At 32.9% G+C, this 19,687-nt stretch overlaps 5 protein-coding genes and 1 long non-coding RNA gene across 20 annotated transcripts; 3 read left to right on the forward strand and 3 right to left on the reverse strand.

Moving 5' to 3' along the window:
- Window positions 1–673: 673 nt before the first annotated feature.
- On the reverse strand, window positions 674–4,402 carry LOC122568493 (methenyltetrahydrofolate synthase domain-containing protein). Its single transcript, XM_043728274.1, has 5 exons — window positions 3,741–4,402; window positions 3,123–3,508; window positions 2,691–3,037; window positions 2,388–2,619; window positions 674–2,303 (listed from the first exon to the last, which is right to left on the reverse strand). Exons 1-5 carry the CDS (start codon window positions 3,757–3,759, stop codon window positions 1,914–1,916), a joined length of 1,374 nt encoding a protein of 457 aa, XP_043584209.1. The 5' UTR covers window positions 3,760–4,402; the 3' UTR covers window positions 674–1,913.
- Window positions 4,403–4,625: 223 nt separating this feature from the next.
- On the forward strand, window positions 4,626–6,935 carry LOC122568535 (isocitrate dehydrogenase [NAD] subunit beta, mitochondrial). The gene is made up of 6 exons (XM_043728398.1): window positions 4,626–4,725; window positions 5,206–5,265; window positions 5,334–5,543; window positions 5,633–6,024; window positions 6,099–6,288; window positions 6,370–6,935. Exons 1-6 carry the CDS (start codon window positions 4,684–4,686, stop codon window positions 6,598–6,600), a joined length of 1,125 nt encoding a protein of 374 aa, XP_043584333.1. The 5' UTR covers window positions 4,626–4,683; the 3' UTR covers window positions 6,601–6,935.
- On the reverse strand, window positions 6,818–10,936 carry LOC122568574 (hippocalcin-like protein 4). 6 transcript variants are annotated; one of them, XR_006317130.1, is made up of 6 exons: window positions 9,862–10,484; window positions 9,636–9,788; window positions 9,049–9,418; window positions 8,779–8,977; window positions 8,582–8,685; window positions 6,818–7,328 (listed from the first exon to the last, which is right to left on the reverse strand). XR_006317130.1 is itself a non-coding variant. In XM_043728472.1 (5 exons), exons 2-5 carry the CDS (start codon window positions 9,754–9,756, stop codon window positions 8,638–8,640), a joined length of 738 nt encoding a protein of 245 aa, XP_043584407.1. In that variant the 5' UTR covers window positions 9,757–9,788; window positions 10,772–10,936; the 3' UTR covers window positions 8,297–8,637. The 6 variants fall into 6 exon arrangements, 5 of the variants coding, with proteins under 5 accessions (XP_043584407.1, XP_043584431.1, XP_043584417.1 ...); XM_043728472.1 differs by lacking the exons at window positions 6,818–7,328; window positions 9,862–10,484 and adding an exon at window positions 10,772–10,936 and having other exon boundaries at window positions 8,297–8,685; XM_043728496.1 differs by lacking the exon at window positions 6,818–7,328 and having other exon boundaries at window positions 8,297–8,685; window positions 9,214–9,418; window positions 9,862–10,762.
- LOC122568594 (vesicle transport protein SEC20) lies at window positions 6,976–8,366 on the forward strand. 2 transcript variants are annotated; one of them, XM_043728509.1, is made up of 4 exons: window positions 6,976–7,094; window positions 7,218–7,339; window positions 7,656–8,100; window positions 8,179–8,366. In XM_043728509.1, exons 2-4 carry the CDS (start codon window positions 7,259–7,261, stop codon window positions 8,364–8,366), a joined length of 714 nt encoding a protein of 237 aa, XP_043584444.1. In that variant the 5' UTR covers window positions 6,976–7,094; window positions 7,218–7,258. The 2 variants fall into 2 exon arrangements, with proteins under 2 accessions (XP_043584444.1, XP_043584452.1); XM_043728517.1 differs by having other exon boundaries at window positions 7,016–7,074.
- Window positions 10,937–11,327: 391 nt separating the features above from the next.
- Window positions 11,328–12,890, forward strand: LOC122568617. Of its 5 annotated transcripts, XR_006317158.1 has the most exons (4): window positions 11,328–11,342; window positions 11,488–11,588; window positions 11,946–12,245; window positions 12,357–12,890. It is a non-coding gene; the product is annotated as an uncharacterized LOC122568617 (long non-coding RNA). The 5 variants fall into 5 exon arrangements; XR_006317155.1 differs by having other exon boundaries at window positions 11,488–12,245; XR_006317159.1 differs by lacking the exon at window positions 11,488–11,588.
- Window positions 12,418–19,491, reverse strand: LOC122568365 (phosphoinositide 3-kinase regulatory subunit 4). Of its 5 annotated transcripts, XM_043728055.1 has the most exons (18): window positions 19,243–19,491; window positions 18,805–18,985; window positions 18,578–18,721; window positions 18,172–18,326; window positions 17,897–18,087; window positions 17,052–17,791; window positions 16,668–16,976; window positions 16,217–16,600; window positions 15,811–16,134; window positions 15,414–15,743; window positions 15,179–15,329; window positions 14,941–15,054; window positions 14,676–14,868; window positions 14,445–14,610; window positions 14,094–14,364; window positions 13,675–14,005; window positions 13,420–13,582; window positions 12,418–12,648 (listed from the first exon to the last, which is right to left on the reverse strand). In XM_043728055.1, the coding sequence occupies exons 1-18, from the start codon at window positions 19,332–19,334 to the stop codon at window positions 12,418–12,420; spliced, it is 4,470 nt and encodes a 1,489-aa protein (XP_043583990.1). In that variant the 5' UTR covers window positions 19,335–19,491. The 5 variants fall into 5 exon arrangements, 4 of the variants coding, with proteins under 4 accessions (XP_043583990.1, XP_043583957.1, XP_043583978.1 ...); XM_043728022.1 differs by lacking the exon at window positions 12,418–12,648 and having other exon boundaries at window positions 12,715–13,582; XM_043728043.1 differs by lacking the exons at window positions 12,418–12,648; window positions 18,172–18,326; window positions 18,578–18,721; window positions 18,805–18,985; window positions 19,243–19,491 and having other exon boundaries at window positions 12,715–13,582; window positions 17,052–17,784; window positions 17,897–18,021.
- Between the last annotated feature and the right edge of the window lie 196 nt (window positions 19,492–19,687).

A 19,687-nucleotide genomic window follows, 5' to 3' on the forward strand; every position in this document is an offset into this window, starting at 1 on the left:
TCAGGTTTGAAAAATGAATTGACGATAAGGAAAGATAAAGTGCGCATTACGTCATGAGGTTCTCGACGCTGTTGGTAATTGATATTTGGCAGAAAGAAAGAACCCTCAATGGACATTTGATATTAAAGTAGAGCATGACCACCGAAGAAAGGAGTGTCAAATAATCGATAAAAGCAGCACCGTTCCGCGGAAAGGAAGAGAGCGAAAAGTGAAACGACAAAGCTAGTTTTTCCACTTTCCGTTTCCGACGAAAGAGGCCTTTAGTCTACGACCAGTTTAAACGATCAGAAAAGCTGTGTTGTATAAGTGCGAAGAGAACGATTCGAGTTCATAATTCGTAGCGTTCAAATAAAAATAAGTTCTTAAGAACGTTTATAGGAAAATAATAACGATAAGGAAAGATTGACACTGATAAATGTGAAAAGTCGTGATCATAAGGGACAAACGATTACGTTTACTTGACACGGTATTATGGGAAATACAGTGATAGAAAAGGTAAAAGTAAGTAGGTGTTATCGGAACGAGATCGAAAGAAAAATTACAAAGCAAACATTAATCAAGATTAATTTGACTCGAGAGTGGAAAATTTTTATCGACAGTACGAACAGGCTTCCTCTTTTTTCCAATCGATGGATAAGATGAAAATTCTGTAGAGTCGTCACAATCGACAAAATAAGTTTACATTTTCTATTTTGTTTGTACATGTCTTTCCCGATAGTCGCAGGCCATTAGATTTGATTTTAGAAAACGGAACAGATGAAATAAAGAAAAGCGAAATTCCATCACTTTCTTGTTATTCAAAAATTTAATTCATCTATTATCCAATAAGAACTTCAAAAAAATAGTTTGACTAGCAGATTTTTTATATCATATAACTGAGATAATCGTATAGGAAAAATCTCCGCTTCCCTTTCCATCTATTTGCGTACTAGTGATTTCTATAAAAGCATTAATGATAAAAGAATGATTAACAACGCTGGTAAAAATAATAATTGCCTATATGTATTTGTGTCCTAAGTATAATTAATCATATCTGTTAATATCACAAAAATATTGCCATATTCTCGGCTACCACACTCACGTTATTGCTAGCTACCTCTCTTCATTATCCAATTTTTGGCAAAGCATATGCCTACAACGTACAGCAATATCAAAATATTCTTTCAGAAAAATAGAGTATCTAATAAATACATAAACAAAAAGTATTGGCTTTACTTTCGTATGCCTCGCATGTTACCCACGGATTAACTAAACTATATTTGTCAGTCTGTAATGTCAGATAAGCGTTATCAAGTGCTAGATATGCATCTTACATGATTGTTTATCTTCGATCGTCTATCTTATATTTTGCGAGAAAACGTTTAAATCCGCTATCTTTAGCGTTAAATATCTTTTATATGATCACAGTAAACGTAATTCGAATTATTAATTATTAATGATTATCATAAGCTTATCGATAAAAATAATACGCATGCAATTTTTATCGAGAAGTAGTTCACTTGCGCAAATATAATACACATTTCAAATTTGGATTCAGTCGAGCAAATCTAGCTCAACTTCCGAACGAACCACTAATTTTCGTATGAATTTTTATCCAACGCAAACTATCAAAAATAGACTGTCATAAATTAAATATCTTAACGATAATTATACATACTTAATTTGTTATATACAGCACGTACGATTATTTTGCACTTATTATGTATAGAAAATACATTATAAATTATTTATAAAGCTTTGTACACTTTGAACTTATAGTCAACCATCAATTTACCAAGTTTGCAGTCGCTGACAGAGCAAACGCATTTATCAAAAAATATGCGTCGAATGCCGATAGAGATTGTACAATTACTTGCAATAGTAAGTATTATTCGAAGTAACTGCACATTTTCTAAAATGTATTCAACTGTTTTCTAAACCGAAGTCACGTCCGTGACTTCGATTCTAGATATTGGTTTAGCGGGTTCTACTACTATGAAATCGTTCACATTCCCGCTAGGTTTCATCCCAATACATAGCTGTTGTAAATTTGCCATTATTGAATCAACCTGTATCGGTTGTTCCGATAAACTATTATTCTTTCTAAGTTTATTGAAGTGGAGATAACAAATCCCGCGATATCCTAGCCAGGTTATTTCATTTGGTTTGATACCACGCTCCAATAATGCATTTTTCAAATCACGTATTCTGGCACCGGATGAAATATTTGACAATTTTAAAGAAAATTCAACCTGAGATCTAGACTTTAGTCTTAGATTTTTACGACGTTGCTGCATATTCTTATCGTTTCTTTCCACTTTCTCCTAGAATATTGCAATAAATATGTATGATATATGTATAATTTATTAATTAAATATATGTATACATCGATTACAAATATTTCTTACTTCTGCAACATCGGAAAATACATTATCGTCCCCCGATTTCAACTTATTGAATGCACGTTTTTTAGAAAAACCTGGTTTTACTTGTTTCCCTCTTTCCTCATTAACGTCGGTACCGGTTGACGCAACTTTTTTTGTTTTGAAACGTCTCTTATTTCTCATGTAATGAGACCGATAAGACTTTTGTATTTCTATGTCTGAATCCTCCTCCTTCAGAGTTACTATTTTGCCTTCCCTGAAAAAACACAGCAATTTAGCATGTTTATGCGTAAACATATAGTATCGATTACATCTTTCAACGCGCACTTTTCATCCATTTCTTTTAATCGTTGTAATACCGGCATAGATTTAATTCTTCTTTCGCTAAGCATATGCCACATAATACAACTAGGCTTCTTTAACTTTGGATTTACTATTATTGTTTGAGTAGGTGTAACGATTATATCAACAGGTACATCGTATTCTTTAAATATTTCAGCTGGAAGACTATCAAAGACTTGACAGTCGTGCACAGTTGTAATAACTATAGTATCCTGTGTGACTGCACCCATCCTCATCATCGTAGCAAATTCTAAATCTGCAAATCCTTTGCCTTTACCAAGTCTGTAGCCATCGTGGCTTACGCACACCGATCCCAATATCACAAGGTCTATCTGACAATAAATAAGGATAATGTATATAAAATAATGAAAGCAGATCTAATTAATAACAAATTTCTGTTACAATAATAACACATACCTTTATTTTAGAATCTACGCCAAGCGGTTTACCAGCTTCCGTCAAGCCATGAATTTTTGATAATGTCCTCAATTCATTTTTCGAGGAACCAGCGCTTGGTGTAACATGAAGAAACAAACCAGTTCTCAGTCTGGGAATTGGAACTAATATTTCCTTATTAGCTTCTAACGCTAAGAATCTTACGGGTTCTTGGGGTTTGTCTGGATTTATCTTTATAATTTTTGCCTCTTTGAAAACTTCCAAATCTGCCAAGCGCTGTGCTGCTTCGGCAGCCCCTTTGAAATTCGGTATACGATCGTAGACAGTAAGAGGAAAATTGACTAAATCATTCTTCATCAAATAATCCCACACTTTTTGACGAAAACTATGCTTAGTGACTTCTGGTGCTAAAAAATATCACATTAATGATTTTTACAATATTACACATATTCATTCTTACTATTGTTTCTCTAGAAGTTAAGGCTAACAATTCAAATGAATTCAAAGCAAAATTTATTATTATTTATGACTCAAATTAATGTGTCATAAATTCTAAAAATCTCTAAAATCATTTATATATATGTATATATATATATGTATAATAAATAAATATTTATAACACATCAAAGAATCACTCACGCAATTGTTCTTCAGTCATTTTCGTAAAATATTTTTAACAAACTTTCACCGAATATTGATTGTAAATTATAGTAACACTTTTTTTTTTATAAAAACCTATATTGCAAAAATAGATTATATGATTTATCTGCAGTCCCTTTTATTCTTGTATCTATTTCTATGGAAGATCATGTCGGCAAACTTGTCGTAATGAAATCCACCAGAATTTTTTTTGTACGTATGAAATTTCAACCTCATCGAAAAATTTCATGAATGTACATTTCAACAAACGAATCTTATATATTTTTGTGAGCCAACGAAATAGGTTATCGTATTTGACATTTCCGATTACAGGGAAGAGAACAGATACAGCTGATATAACTGCACAAACATGTCAGGCGCGAAACATTGGACTATCGTGAAGAAAGAATATTTATGCTTATCTGTCCTATTAAACAGTGTACACAAAAAATTTGTGCACGATACATGAGTTGATGATTCCATTACAATATTGCCGTAATGAAAATGTTGAATGCAGTAAGTTTATAAAATAAACAAACCAACGTAGAATATATAAGCAAACTGGAGAAATTGTTTAAAATTACTAGCATTGTCCGTTAAGTTTAATATTCATGAAACGTTTATTGCATACATACTCGTACTGCGATAAGACACGAATTAAAACGATTTCAAATGGCAGGGTCGTACACACAACACATGCATTATACTTCTTGGGCGCCATTCATAAACTGCTCAATATTAACTTAATATTTTCAATGAAAAATCGAAATATATAAATTGTATTATTTTAATAATCTTGTTGTACAGTATAATTAAAAATACATTTGTATATTTTTTGTTTTGTTTTTCATTAAATTTCCAGAATAATTTTCTAATCTGATACATTACTGGCGCATGACGATAAGAGTAAAATAGACTAGACAACTAGGGTCCATCGTGGAAAATGGCTCTACTCGCGAGGAACTTCTGCAAAGTATTTTCACAGGTAATGTGAACGTTCAATTGAACTATCACAATTTCTCCTTTTGCAAGATCAATGACATTTTATAATATTACAACTATATCAAAATATCGTCGAATATCGTTCATTCATTTAATTAGTTACCAATGACTATTGCAAGGACATTTCATACAAAATACATAACTTCTCTCAAAGATGACCTGAGGATATTCTTTAATGGTAAATGCAATTTGAGAAACTGAATAAGTAACTTGTAGGTGGAAAATATTAAGATAAATGGACCAGCTCGAAATTCAATTCACGAAATCGGCTAAATGATTGACTTTAATAACCGTGTTATTTAATCATTACGTTCACGTCTATATTGTTATAAATATAACTTCTCAGTGAAATATATGTACCTTAATTACACGGAGATAACAAATTTTGTTCGCATCATTAAATTATATTCATCTGACTTTGTTTATACCTTTTATTGATTACAGCATAAAATATTATTTACAGACTGCTCAAAAAGGAGCTGTCAGATGTTTGCATGTAGGGACAGTACATCGACAAGAATCTGTATGTATTAAGTAACCTTTCAAAAATGTTTATCGTATGTATACAATATTAATAATCTTTTCTTTTAGGCAGTTGAACAGGAGGGAAAGGTAAAATGCACGCTTATACCAGGAGACGGTGTAGGGCCAGAATTAGTAGTGTCCGTTCAAAGTGTTTTCAAAGCTGCAAATGTGCCGGTTGAATTTGAACCTTACTTTCTCTCAGAAGTAAATCCAACTCTGAGTGCACCCCTTGAACAAGTATCCAATAGTATTGCAAGAAATCGAGTATGCCTGAAGGTAGTTTTATATTTGATACATTAATTAAAATGTTAGTAATTAATAGTAACAGAGATATTTAAGGTTTTAACGTCAATTATGTTTCACAGGGTATTTTAGCAACACCGGATCATTCTATGACCGGGGAACTTCAGACGCTGAACATGAAATTACGTAAAAGTTTAGATTTATACTCAAATGTTGTACATGTAAAATCTTTACCTGGTGTTACATGCCGGCATAAGAATGTAGATTGTATTATTATCAGAGAACAAACAGAAGGAGAATATTCTGCATTAGAACATGAATCTGTGAAGGGAGTAGTGGAATGTTTAAAAATAGTAACTGCAGTTAAAAGCCAAAGGATTGCAAAATTTGCATTTGATTATGCTGTGAAACATAATCGTAAGAAAGTCACTTGCGTCCATAAAGCTAATATCATGAAGCTTGGCGATGGTCTTTTCTTAAAATCGTGCCAAGAAATTGCTAAGATGTATCCTAGGTAATTATAAATATCTTTCACTTCATAAATTATCATTAACGCTTATAACTGTCATACGTTCGATCCAACTTTAGAATTACATTTGAAACAATGATTGTGGATAATTGTACAATGCAAATGGTATCTAATCCACATCAGTTTGATGTAATGGTGTTGCCAAATTTATATGGTAATATCTTGGACAATGTGGCATCTGGACTGGTTGGTGGTGCCGGGGTGGTTGCAGGTGCTAGTTATAGCCCCGAGTGTGTTGTCTTTGAACCGGTAAGGTCACGGGTATAAAATGTAGAAATGATAAAATTTAAGAGAAGCTAGAGGTATTGTGAAATTTTGTTCATTATGTAGGGTGCAAGACACACATATTCAGAAGCTGTTGGCAAGAACGTTGCAAATCCTACTGCTATGCTTTTGTGTGCTGTTAAACTTCTGCGCCACGTGAATTTAAAACGTTATAGTGAACAAATTAAGGATGCATTAAATCGTGTTTTAAATGATGGAAAAGTATTAACAAAGGATTTGGGCGGACAAAGTTCTACAACAGATTTTACAACTGCTGTAATAAACTGCCTTCGTTAATTTTTAATCTATATTAAATTTGAGGAGACCTATGTAAAATAGAATCACATTCAATAGGGGCATTGTGCTCATTTCATGTTGCCAGAAATATTTAATATAACTATGTTAAATTGCATAGTATTATCTCATCGCAAATTTTATGTAACTTAACTGTTTTGGATATAAGTTAGGATCATATTTAGAAAGGGTTGTATGTTATAAATAGAAAAGTATAACATTTTTGTGTCGACGCTATATTTATAACTGTGACTGCGTTTATGACCAGGCAATGCCAGTTATATGATAATAGTGTAATACTCAAATTGTACATTAATAAATTATACTACCTCATATTACTTTTATGCATTTTACAATATAGCCTTATTATGTATCTTTATTTGCGTTACCCTATGTAGGTAAGATATAGGAATTTATAATATTGCGCACGTAGAAGAAACAAAATGATGTTAATCTAATGTTTACAAATTAATTCCGGTAATATTACGATCATCATAGTTAAGTACATTACATCTTTTGAGTAAAAGAATTTTACGCTAAAAAATGGCCCATGTATGAAATTTTCATTTTTCGTTCGTATGTTAATCAGTATTAAAGGCACATTTCTCTTTTACATATAGTAAGTGTCACATAAGGGAACTGTCAAAAAACACGTGCCTCGATGGACACCGAGCAGCATGCAATAGAATTTATTCGTCAAGATATCGTAAAGAATCACCTTCAAGTTACAGCTGTAATACAAGTAAATATTATTTAAAACAAAAGTTTTTTTTGTAGCAGTCATAGCATAACCTGATTTGTAATATCATAACATCAGATAACGTCAATGAAATATATACATATATATATATATACACCTCTATCGTTGACAGATTCGTAGTAATTATGTTTGTGTTTGTAATTACCGTCAAGTTAATTTGTAAATAATTCATTGATACAAATTTTTACTGTGACGCTGACAATAACATTATTTGAGGTTAAATAAAAGGCTATAGTTATAGCTATATTTTTATTGTAATTTAGTTAAGAAAATTCACTGATTAATATGAATTTTTCAGGATATCCAACAATGTATTGGCCCTTTGGAATTACTTAATAAATTAAATGCAGAAGGCAGAGCAAATATAGCGGCTTTAAAGTCATCTATAGATAAATTAATATCACTAGCAGAGAGAGAATCCTCGGAGAAAAAGAAAGTAGAATTACTGGCAGAGGTAGATAATTACAGGCAGCAACTCAATACTTCTTTAGCCGCATTTCGTAAAGCCAATGTTGTTAGCGTATGTGTGATAGATAAGCTTGCTAAAAAAGAACTGCTCTCCATGTCTAAGGAGCAGCAAGAAATGCTCTCCATGCCTGAAGAGGAGCAAACTGCTATTCGTAGGAGGCATGACAAGCGAAATCTAGCAAATACATCAAGTCAACTTTCTGACAAACTTTTAAGTATATCTAGACATTTAGCTGAAACGACCCAAAAAAGTGCGGATACATTGGATACACTGAGTATGTAGTTTATTTCTTTCAATGTATTTTAAGTATTAAGATATAATTTTTAATTCATATTACTTTAAACCTCCTTAGTAATATCATCGGATAAAGTTACCACTACCAAAGACGAATTAGAACATCAACAGCAAGTTATAGTTCAATCTGGAAAACTTTTAGGCAAATACGGTAGAAGGGAAATTACCGATAAAGCTTTAGTAACATTGGCATTTGCATTTTTCCTTGCCTGCGTTTTTTACATTTTACAGAAAAGAATATTTTGAAAGTACGAGCTATTGTACATAGAAAGGCGAAGATATATATCTTTCATGGGGAAGGAGAAAAGCTATCTCATCTGAAGTATTGTTGAATTATAAATAACTTTATGCATAATTATGTATAACGTTGTTATCCAACTTTTGGGGAAGCTGTGTTTGTAACTGTACTATTTTATCATGCAAATAAGAATATTTATGAAACAGAAAACTTTTCAAGCTACCTTGTTTCTTTTAGGATAAGCGTAACTTAGAAATTTCAATGTATACATATATGTCATCACCAGAACTGATTAAATATTGCCAGCTGTTTTTGAATTACACTATCCTGTAATGAAAATATATTATAAAAGCTTGAAACCAATATTTCTGTGATACGTTTTATGAAATGAAGCAATGAACATTATATAGTTGACTGTACATTTTTACAAATACTCGTAAATTCTTCCTGAGATATAACTCCATCCTTATCAACATCCATCTTTTCGAAAACTTTGTCCACGTGTCTGTTTGCCATCCGTTGAATAATCTGTCCGTTATGCAGCATCTCATAAATTGCGGACATTATAACTAGCATTTCCTTTCTTGTGATATAACCGTCTCCGTTTAGGTCATAAAATCTAATGAGAGGTAAAAGTAGAAAGTAGCATTAAATGTGTCGTAAACTATATTAATCCGACTGAATGATCACCTGAAAATCCAGGAGAGTTTTTGATCTATATCACCATTAATAATTAAAGCAACTTCGTTAAGGAGATCCGCGAAGCTAACGATACCGTCCCTATCCTTATCAAAAGCGTTAAAAACGATTTGCGCGTATTTCGCCGGGTCTCCTAACGGAAATAATTTTGCGTACGCTGGTTTCAGATCGTTCGTGGTTACGGCCCCTTTCGGACAATGCTGTTTAAAGGCTCGATACAGCTTTCGTATCTCATCCTTCGAAAATCCCGTTTGGTACGTTAAATAAGAGAGCCGTTCCGGAAATATGTACAGCGGTTGTTTCTCATCGTCTTGCATGTTCTCTACGAAAACGCAGTGAGGTTGAACACTCGTCGAAGTTTCTAAAAGTATTGAAAATACTCTTATACGATAATTTTTCTACTCTGTTAAAATTGTGATTGGTAATTCTAGTATCAAAGTGTCAACGAGGTGACAGTAAAGTGCCGCGATCTAATCAATCGAAGTATTTTCTATATATATATATATAAATTTACGTCGAGAAATTATTAACTTTATATTGCACTTCTTTATCGTATGTCCAAATTTTCAATGACATACCAGTTATCTTTCGGATACTCCTCTTCATCTTCTTGAAGCTCCGTTGCATTTTTAACGAGAGGCTTATACGATCTCTAATCTGCTCGATACTCTTATTATCGACATTGAGACTATTAGACATTATCGTTATACGAATATGGTCGTTAAAAATTTCTAGGATAGAAAAAAATGTTTGCAATGAGGAAAAAGAGATTTGTTTATTTCAGAATGAAAATAGATGTATTACTTGGCCTACTAAATCATTAATAGCTTCCATATCAACTACAGAGATACTTAAAGGAAGGGAAAATTGCCCGATTAATGAAATTCACGAGAAAATCAAAATGCAGAAGCTTTCTCGATCAGAAGTAAAACAGAACTGACGCACACAGTGCAACTGAGTTGGAGGAGTTGGTTCGAGGAAACTGCTGTTCAAAATATTTAGACAATTTGGCATATCAATAGCTCTAAACCTAATAAATGAATCGCGAGTTCCTCGAACGTTGCGTTAAAAGTAATTCTTAACCATTTATTAATAGTTGCACTGACTGTATCGCCGGATTATATTATTGTAGAAATTCAAAAGTGCGGATGATATGGCAATGATACTCCAGGATTCGAACTCGATATCGATATAGGATATCACCTATCCTAAACGCAACAAAACGTAATTCATTTACGAAAAATGATGTGTACATGATGTGGATCATCGAACACATCCTATTTCTCTCTCGAATGTCTTATTATAGAAGCTACTTATTCATGTATATTCAAGCGCGTATTACGCGCGGAATACTAATGAACTAACATGCATAAAATACATCTTATTCCACTCGACATTCACGTTTTATGATTCATCTATTCGTATCGAAAGGTATATTTTTCTTATTAGCGAAATAGAATCCTCTGAGAAGGAAGTGCGCGGGAATGCGGAATAAACGCATAATTTATCCTTCGCGTAAAAAGTTAAACGCAGTTAATTTATCAAAATACGATTGACGTAATCAGATACGGTTCACCGTGACCCGTATTCGTTTATCGTTTGTTCTAATTTAGAAAAACGGTAACAAGCGCGAAAGTTGAATCGGACTCGCTCGGAGACGAGGAAACCATTCGAGGATCACGAATTTCTTAGCGCAAAACTTGAGCGTACTTACTTTCTCTGCCAAATGCTATTAATAGATCGACAGCATGGAAACCAGCTATTACGGTAATAGGAAATAGTAACGGCTAGTCATGGTGAACCTTAATAAGAACGATTACGTGCAACTTGGTTAAGTCAAAGAACTACGTATTTGCACGGTAATTTGCGACCTATCAGGGGCAACCGATGCACTTCAACTGCCACATGCGACTAAACTATCATTTCTTTATTAATAGAATAGTGATTATTATTTTTCTCGAATATATTAAAATTATTATAAGGATATGCATATAAATATATTAGTGCATTTATATCACAATGTACTTATGCCGTTGTACTTGTATCAATATTATATCAATATCGTACTTAAAAGCGTTAACCTTGACATAGGAGCACAGCAAATGTAGGACAGTTTACAATCAACGAAATTATCATCCGGTCTGTAACATAATCTCAGTACAGTTTCACGAACGAGTCAATGATAAGCTTATAACGTCTTCGTGGAATAATCGTACCTAATTAACAAGTTGGAACAAATAAATGGACGCAATAATAGATCAACTTTTAATGATTCTTTTATTATGGTAATTTAAACATTGAGCGCCTGTACTTACAGAAATGTGCAATTGCATTTACTACGCATTGACATTCCACGTAAACGAGTATCTATAATTAAGTCGGTATTCCTTATATTACCACGTATTTTATTGTGAAAGAATTTGTACACAGGTAGAATACGAGAAAAGATGATACGAGCCGTGAATGCGAAATTTGTTGTAATTCACATCAAACAATAAGCAGATAGAGCCTTCTCCAAGTTCAATGCGACGGTAAGACGCATGTCGTTTGTATACGCAAATTCTATGGTGACTTGAACTTGACTTGAATCAGTCAAAAATAATATTTTCGATAAATCACGGCACGATAGGTATACTCTTTACTTTGACATTTGCTTTCTCACACGAGAGATTAGAAACGTTAGTAAAACAAAAACTTTGTTAAATTTGAATACAGCTTTTTAAAGCAAATTAAAACAAATTTGATCCAATTGCTTCGTTTGAAGAATAGGAAAGAAAATCAAACGAAATTCGTCAATTTCTGTGAACAGTAAAATATGAAACAATTAGAAGTAAATGTGTACGCGTTTACAAGTATACCATTCAATATATTTTTTTGCCGGGTGGTAGGATCGTGTTGGTCTATAAAACAGCAGTAAGCATCCAGCATCACTTCATTGCGAGAGTGTACTTCTTACCGCGAGTACAGCTCAAATTCTTTCGTAAGTCTGAAAAAAAAGAAAAAGAAAAAGAAAAAAAAGAAAAATGTAAATAGTTGGATATTGCGTAAAAACAAATTCTTGCCGGTTCAGTCAATTACGTTTGAACAGCGAAGAAAAGTTGAAGGAGGAAGTGTCGCTAATCAATTTGTTCAGAAAGTGTGAATTTCGAAAGTAAAAATACAAGACGACCGAATACACATTATACGTGGTAATTGTTTGTCATTTAACTTTTTAACATGAGAATCCTATGAGCACCGATCCCATGCTCTCCATTAGTACGTATTCGCGTATATTGTTCACTCATTTATATTCTTTCCAGATATCCGTTAGCACTTAAAGCGAAGAATTTCGAAATAGCGCGAACAAAATGAAAATTTTGTTCATATTTTTATTGTTGATTGCCGCTGGGTCTGCAGCCCCTTGGGTCGAAATTCTTTTCGGTAAACAACCAGATTATGATTATCAACTACCACCGAGCTACAAGAATCAGCAATACAGACGGCGACAAGGGAAAGCAGGGAAGGAAAGATGGAAAGAAATTTGTAGGACGATAAATCCCAATCCTTACGCATTTCCGGGTCAAGTTCCCTATCCTTCTGCACCAGTTTGCCCTTGGTAACCAGATAGATTTGTTTAACGGAGGTATGAAGCATGAACGATTGAACTACACATAGAAATCCATTAAAAATATGAATTTATTGTAACAATATATCAGGGAATACGAAGATATTCACTGGTTATGAGTATTTCAGTCGGTATACAAGTTTACTATGTATAACCAATGACATGAAAGTACGCAGTCGTATATACCTGCCGGTATATAATATAAATTATATATCAAGGGATTCTGATACTTTTTTGTACATTAATCGTATGCGTTAGTACATTTTCCTTTGTATTATGTCCACATGATTAGTTGTTGTTATTACGTTATCTAAAACTAAATGTCATTGATTTACCGTCTTTGTATATTACAGTACAACAAAGCTCTCTTTCTCCTTTCTATTTTACGTAGAAAAATAAATCATTTATATTTCACAAGAATCATCGCTGTATTAAAGTAACTTAAACTTTACGTTCCATTTAAGAAATGCATTGTATATTATAATTATCACTATCGATGAGCTTATATACGTTATCTATATATTACATATTATGTACAAATAAAATCACAGTATTACTGTAGCACGCAAGTTCGGTCATAAAAATCTCGATGTCTGATCAAAATATTTTCCCCAGAATAAATCTGTGATACATTAAAAAAATTTGTACAATGCGTGCAGCTTTGTAACGTGACACGATGAAATGGAGAACAATCATTTCCAAACTTGTATTAATCCATCCGTACTACCGGTAAGAATACACGTGTTAGACATAGCTACAGCGGAAATAGTGTCGTGATGTCCAGATGGCGGAGTTTCTGGACCTTGACCACCTTCTTCAGAATTTCTTGTTCTAATACTGCTTCCTCCACCGGATGATGGAGTTGGACCACCTCCAGCTAAGACTTCTTGAACGACATTGGTTCCATCAATTAAACGTTGTCTGTAAAATGTGAAAATATATGTAAATCATATTCTATTAGTCATAATATGTAAACAATGTTATTTTAAACAAACTCTATTACAAATACTAACTCATATGCCAATGAATTTGGAGGAGTGACATCATTAGCAGCAGGCAATGCAACATACGATTCGTTGGGTGTGTTTAAGTCCCAAAAGCGCAATCTCATATCAGTACCGCCGGCTAATAAGAAGCCTGAGCGATCGATACATCCAGAGTACATTGCACATACACTATGACCACCTTGTGAATGACTAAGTGGAGGTGCACTTGACGCCCAGAGAACCATCTGACGAAAATCAGTTTCGAGATTCCACATTGAAATTTCGTTGTTTCCTTGAACAGCCGAAATAATCCAGGAATGTTCTGTGGGATGAGTAATTACCTTCCTCACCCTTGCATCTAAAGTCAATTAGATTTTATAAAGTTTGAGGATTATTCAATGCAATACATTTCATTCTATACGAATTTAAAACAATTGTAAACTTACTTGTAGGGTGTTTAATACTGGTTATCGGTAATTGAAACCGCAAGTCCCAGCAAGTATGTACGCCAGAACTTGTACCAAGGGTCAACCATTGTTGATAATTGTTTACACAAAATGAGGTAATTACTCCATGTTTTAGGTCATTTTCTAAACGCCATGTTGTACCGGGACATCTTAAATCCCACCCTACCAATGAACCATAAAGCGATGCATAAACAAGGACTGATTGTGAACCAGAGTCTAAATACTGCAAATCAACTGCACATCCTTCTTCCTAAATACAATAATTCAAGGTTCCAGTATTAATTTATTTAAAAATCCGAAAATATAAAGTAAGTAAGCAAGTATAATCACCTGAAGATCTAATTGTCTGGTACCGATGACGCTCATTTTACTAGAATTTGATTCAATTCGTAAAACAAATACAGTGCCTGATTGGCTAGCAGAACTTGCTAATGATTGTCCCTGATCACATATAGCTAAGCCAACTAGAGGACCACCTCTATGCATGTAAGTTTGCCTAATGGAATTTAAATACAAGATATATTGCACTTAGCCTGATAGTACATTATATAAAGATCTTACCTAGAACGATTAGCGATATTTCGACCTTCCATTCTACTCGCATCCCATATCTTTATACATCCATCCGCAGAGCTACTGGCAAATAAACTAGTATCCGGTATAGAAACTAGCCTATTTACTGCAGCTCTATGTTCATGAAGATGTGCAATTGGTACCCCTCTAGGTCTCCATCCACTTGGTAATAATCTTGAACCTTTTTTTAATCAAAAATAGTTATAGCAACGATATTGCGCTTGAAAAATACATTTTTATAATTATTAATTACCAGCTTGCCATGCAATGTTATCAGCCCAATGCTGTGCTCTTAACGCTGCAGCATGTTGTTCTTGTTTTCTGTACGTTAGTTGTCTTACTTCTAATCTACAAGGTGCACACCTGTCTACAAAATTACATTAAATTTTCTGTATGTCTTGTAGCAAAAAAAAAAAAATAATAATAATAAATAAATAAATAAATAGATAAATAATACATTAACATCCAAAAGTATTCTTGAAAACACATACATTGAATATATGAACGTTCGTGAAGAGAATGGTCATTTATACTATTCATGTCAGATAAACTATGTTGTGGTGACAAGTGGATATCCCCTCCGTGTAAACTTTGGCTAGGACTTCCATTACTTCCTGTCATATCTGACATTTTAACAGCGTGCTATTATAAAAAAGATTATAAAAAAGATTTACTACAATTCTATCAAAATTTAATTATGAACATAGATCACATGTTTCTAATTACCTGAACATTGTCTTGAGCTGCGAACATTGTACGCCATTCTTGATTCATTGTTGCATACGTGCCAACACTATCTGATGTTCTACGATCTAATCGTTTAAATGGCGGAAGACCTAGATCACCTTTTGTATCAGGATATAATATTACTATATGATGTCGTATCTTGTCCTTCATAGTATTTAATTCTAACTTTCCATCTATCGATTTAGCTGTACTTAGCTTCGCATCCATTGAATTTCTATACTTATTGATTTTCATTAAATGTGGTTTCATTATTAATAATTGGTCTTCAACAGTTTCAGTCATTGACTCCGAACTCAAACGTCTGAAAAGCTAAAAAGCATTGATTAGATTTCTCGAAAATTGCAAAACATATTTACAAAGAAGATTTTCAACTTACATTCCGTAATGAAGTGCTCATTTCACTATATTGTGGTACTATTCCTGTTACTGCTTTAGCTCGAGCAGTTTGTCTTTGTTCAAGAACTTGAAATAGTTCCTCCACATCGTTGTATTTTACAAGGGAATCATAAACAATTCTTGGTATAGGAGATACCAAGGCTTCTAATAACAAAACTTCTTTTTCTATTTGAATTAATGGATGTTTTAAGTAGGGCTGTATTATTGATTGAACTTTGCACTGAACATCTACTAAGTTCAGTGTTCTTGCCGCCGTAGATATGAAACCAACGGTCGCATGTCTTATCCATAAATTTGGATGCACCTACAAAGGAGTTTAAATTCAAGATATCGAATAGCAAAAATTGCAATCCTATAATTATTAGCATTGTTAAGGCATAACTTACTAAAAAGACCATGGTTTCATATAAAAGTTGATAAAGAGCAGACTTGTGTAAGAGACCTAATTCTGTGAGAGTTGCCATTGCACTAATAGCCTTTGTGGTTACAAACTCCTCAGGATCTGCTAGCCCTTGTTGAAGAAGAGGCATAAGAATAGGACTACTATGCCAACCAACATAAGCAGCGACACCAACAATACATTCGAAAAAGGAACCTCTTAACTCTTTGTCTTCCTTATCATTTAAAAAAGTAATTACATGACTAAGCAGAATATCATTGGCCTTTTGTTTTCCAAAAAATACACATAGTTTATTTATTCCACTTTCCATTAATGTTTGTTTTACTAAATTCTGAGGATCTGTTAATAGCATGGACACAGATTGTTGCACCTAATAATTATATATATTTTAATACATAGCGTACATAAATATTGTTGAAAGTAATTTTATCAATTACCATTTCGTGCAAAGTTTGAAGCTCACTATCATAACTTGGCTTTGGACCTTCTTTGTTACCTAAGTTGGATAAATGAGCATTTTCTAAATAACGCAATGCAATGTGTGCCAAATGTGCAATATTTTCTGCATAAGCGGCTCTAACAATTACAGCTTCATCTTGTGTGATATGTGCTAAACCAGGTAAAATATATTCTGGAAAGATGTTCACATCTGATGGTGGAATTGATTTTACAAGATGCAAACATTTTGTCAAAGTGTGTATTGCTGATACCCGTACACGTGGAGCAGGATCATGAACTAAATGAAACTAAATGTACGATATATTGGATAAACTTTGTTAACAGTTATTGGAGTTTTATTCGTTTCATATTAAAATACTTACGATATAAGGCAAAATTCGATCCAATATTGTCTCATCTGATGTGTTTTCAGCAAGTTCAAGTAATATTTCTAAACTTTGTAATTTAGATTGAGAATGATGTAAACCTCGTATGCACGAAGTAACGAGCTGAGTAATAATAACCAATCCTTCAACAGGTTCTGAAGATAAAACCTTTTTCTCGCTCTTTAAATCTATTTTTCGTCTTTGACTTTCAACTAATATAGTGCCCGATTGCTGATCTGTTTGACTGTTACAATTAGAGTTTTGAATTTGGACAGTTTTCGGATCGCTTTGATTTAAATCGCTCTTGTCAAAACTTTGATCACTGTCAACTTCTATGATAGTATTATCTTCACTGTGACCAGAATCGTCCTTAGTTGATTCCACATTGTTTTCAAAATGGTTATTTTGTGTGACTTCTGCTTTTCTTATGTCGCTCTTCATTTTTTCGTTTTCCTCCGCTTTTAAAATATTAATGATATTACCAATATCTTTTTTAAGTCTGTTAATTTTTTCATCAGGAGATAAAATTGGGGCAGCAGAGAAGATAAGCATATATGGTTGAAGAAATAAATAAAAATATTCTGGAAATACTGTTCCACGAGCTTGAGCTAAATAAATTTCAGCGCTTTTTCTATTTGCTGGATTCCTCTCCAACATAGATGCAAGAAGTTCACGTATTCCTGAATCTTCTATTGTATCCAAATGCTTGCTCACTGAATATTCATTGTTTCTATATGCTTAGGATATCACAATAATGAAATTCTTAAATATTTTATTGAAATAATATTATATATACAACTTATATACAACTTATATACGATCTTTATGTATATTACACTCACCTAATAATTGAGAAAAATCAAATGGCGGATGTCCTTCGTTATATAATTCTGTTAATGCACAGCCTGCAGAAAAAATGTCCATCATTGGATGTAAGTCACCTGTTTTTAGCTCCTGTTCTGATAATAATAATGTATTGCTTAATTCTGAAGACAGTGTTTTCACAAATCGTTCTGGTGCTATGTAACATGTTCTGAAATAGGTGATAATAATGAATCATTGTTTGAAACAATAATATAACAATGATCGTCAAGGATTACGCTATTTAATTGTGTACCTCCTCCTAGAGGTGTCGAAAAAGTATGAAAAATCAGCAGGATTATCTTCAGGTAGATAAGTCGGCTTAAAACTTGCAAAATCTGTGAGTAAAATCCAGTTCCAACTGGTTATCATAATGTTTTCTAGTTTTATATCACCATGGCAGACTCCAAACTATAGTCAAATGAGAAGTAATATTTTAATTTTGTTGTTTAATGTTCTTTCAGGACAGGATTGCAGTTATGTTCATTGTTTGACACTGTGAAAAGCATTTCAACTTGTTGTTTTATCAGCTAAGGACTAATTTACAAGAAATGAGCAACTGAAATTCTTAAACATAGTTAATTGACATTTGATAATTATCTAATGTAATAGCTTCAAATAACATAACTCGTTCATTTAGGAAATTTTAGATATCATCTTACCTTATGAGATTGATGTAAAGCATACAAAACTTGAAAGGTGATCCACTTTTTTTCTATGCTTGTTAAAAATGGCCTAGTACTGATTCTGTCATAAAGGGAATACTTTACATATTCCCTCATTATTGATCCTGATTTTTCTGTGAGCTTATATAAACACATATTTATTTATAATTATATGTTAATCTATAATATACGGTGCAACATAAATACTATTTAAAAATACTTACAATCATTCTTTGAAAAGGTAGGCAATTTACGGCAGATGCTAATTTAGATCTGATTTCCTCAAGCTTTTCTTTATAAGCAGAGAGCGGAAGTGTTGGATCATGAATAACAAAAACTTTAACTACTATAAGACCCTCTTGGCTCCTGGCTCGGGCGACTTTAAAAAATCTAGTACTTCCTAAGCTGTAGACACATAATGATTAATTGCAAAAACCAAATGGCAATGTATAAATATAATTTATATGTCATTTACGTGATTCATCATTTACGTTCAATAATTCTGTCTTATACAAAATGCATATAGATGCATATTATATTTCTTCTATTGGAGGATATTTCCAAGATTCTTTAATTTAGATTAAATATGTTATGAAAAGCTTCAACAGAATATAAGTTGGTGAAAAGTTAGTCATTTTATAGCATTGGATTAAAATACTCACTTTACATCAAATAATAAATCACTATGGTCCGTCAAATAATGTTCGACTGGAAATATTTGACTAGGCGCAATACCGACCAATTGATTACCCATTTTGTATATCGATGTTTAGTTGAAATTGATATATTTGCAAGCAGCATCCATTTTGTGCCAACTTCAAGTGCAACATTACATTGCAATACAGCCATATATAAGTTATATCGCAAAAATTTCCTAGATGTAACGCTCTAATTATCTCCAATTATTTCAATCGAAAACCCTATAATTAGACTTCTATTATATGTAAACGTTATAAACATTGTATTTACTATAGATCACAAGTGTAAAAGAAATAGAAAATATGGTCGATTTATGATAATATTGACAATAATATTAGAATAAAACTTGCTGCTATATTCGCAGCAAAGTATCTACATTATCAGTTGAGTATATTAAATTACTTATCA

The sequence above is a fragment of the Bombus pyrosoma genome, linkage group LG1 (assembly GCF_014825855.1).
Source record: "Bombus pyrosoma isolate SC7728 linkage group LG1, ASM1482585v1, whole genome shotgun sequence".
Classification (NCBI taxonomy): Eukaryota; Metazoa; Arthropoda; class Insecta; order Hymenoptera; family Apidae; genus Bombus; species Bombus pyrosoma.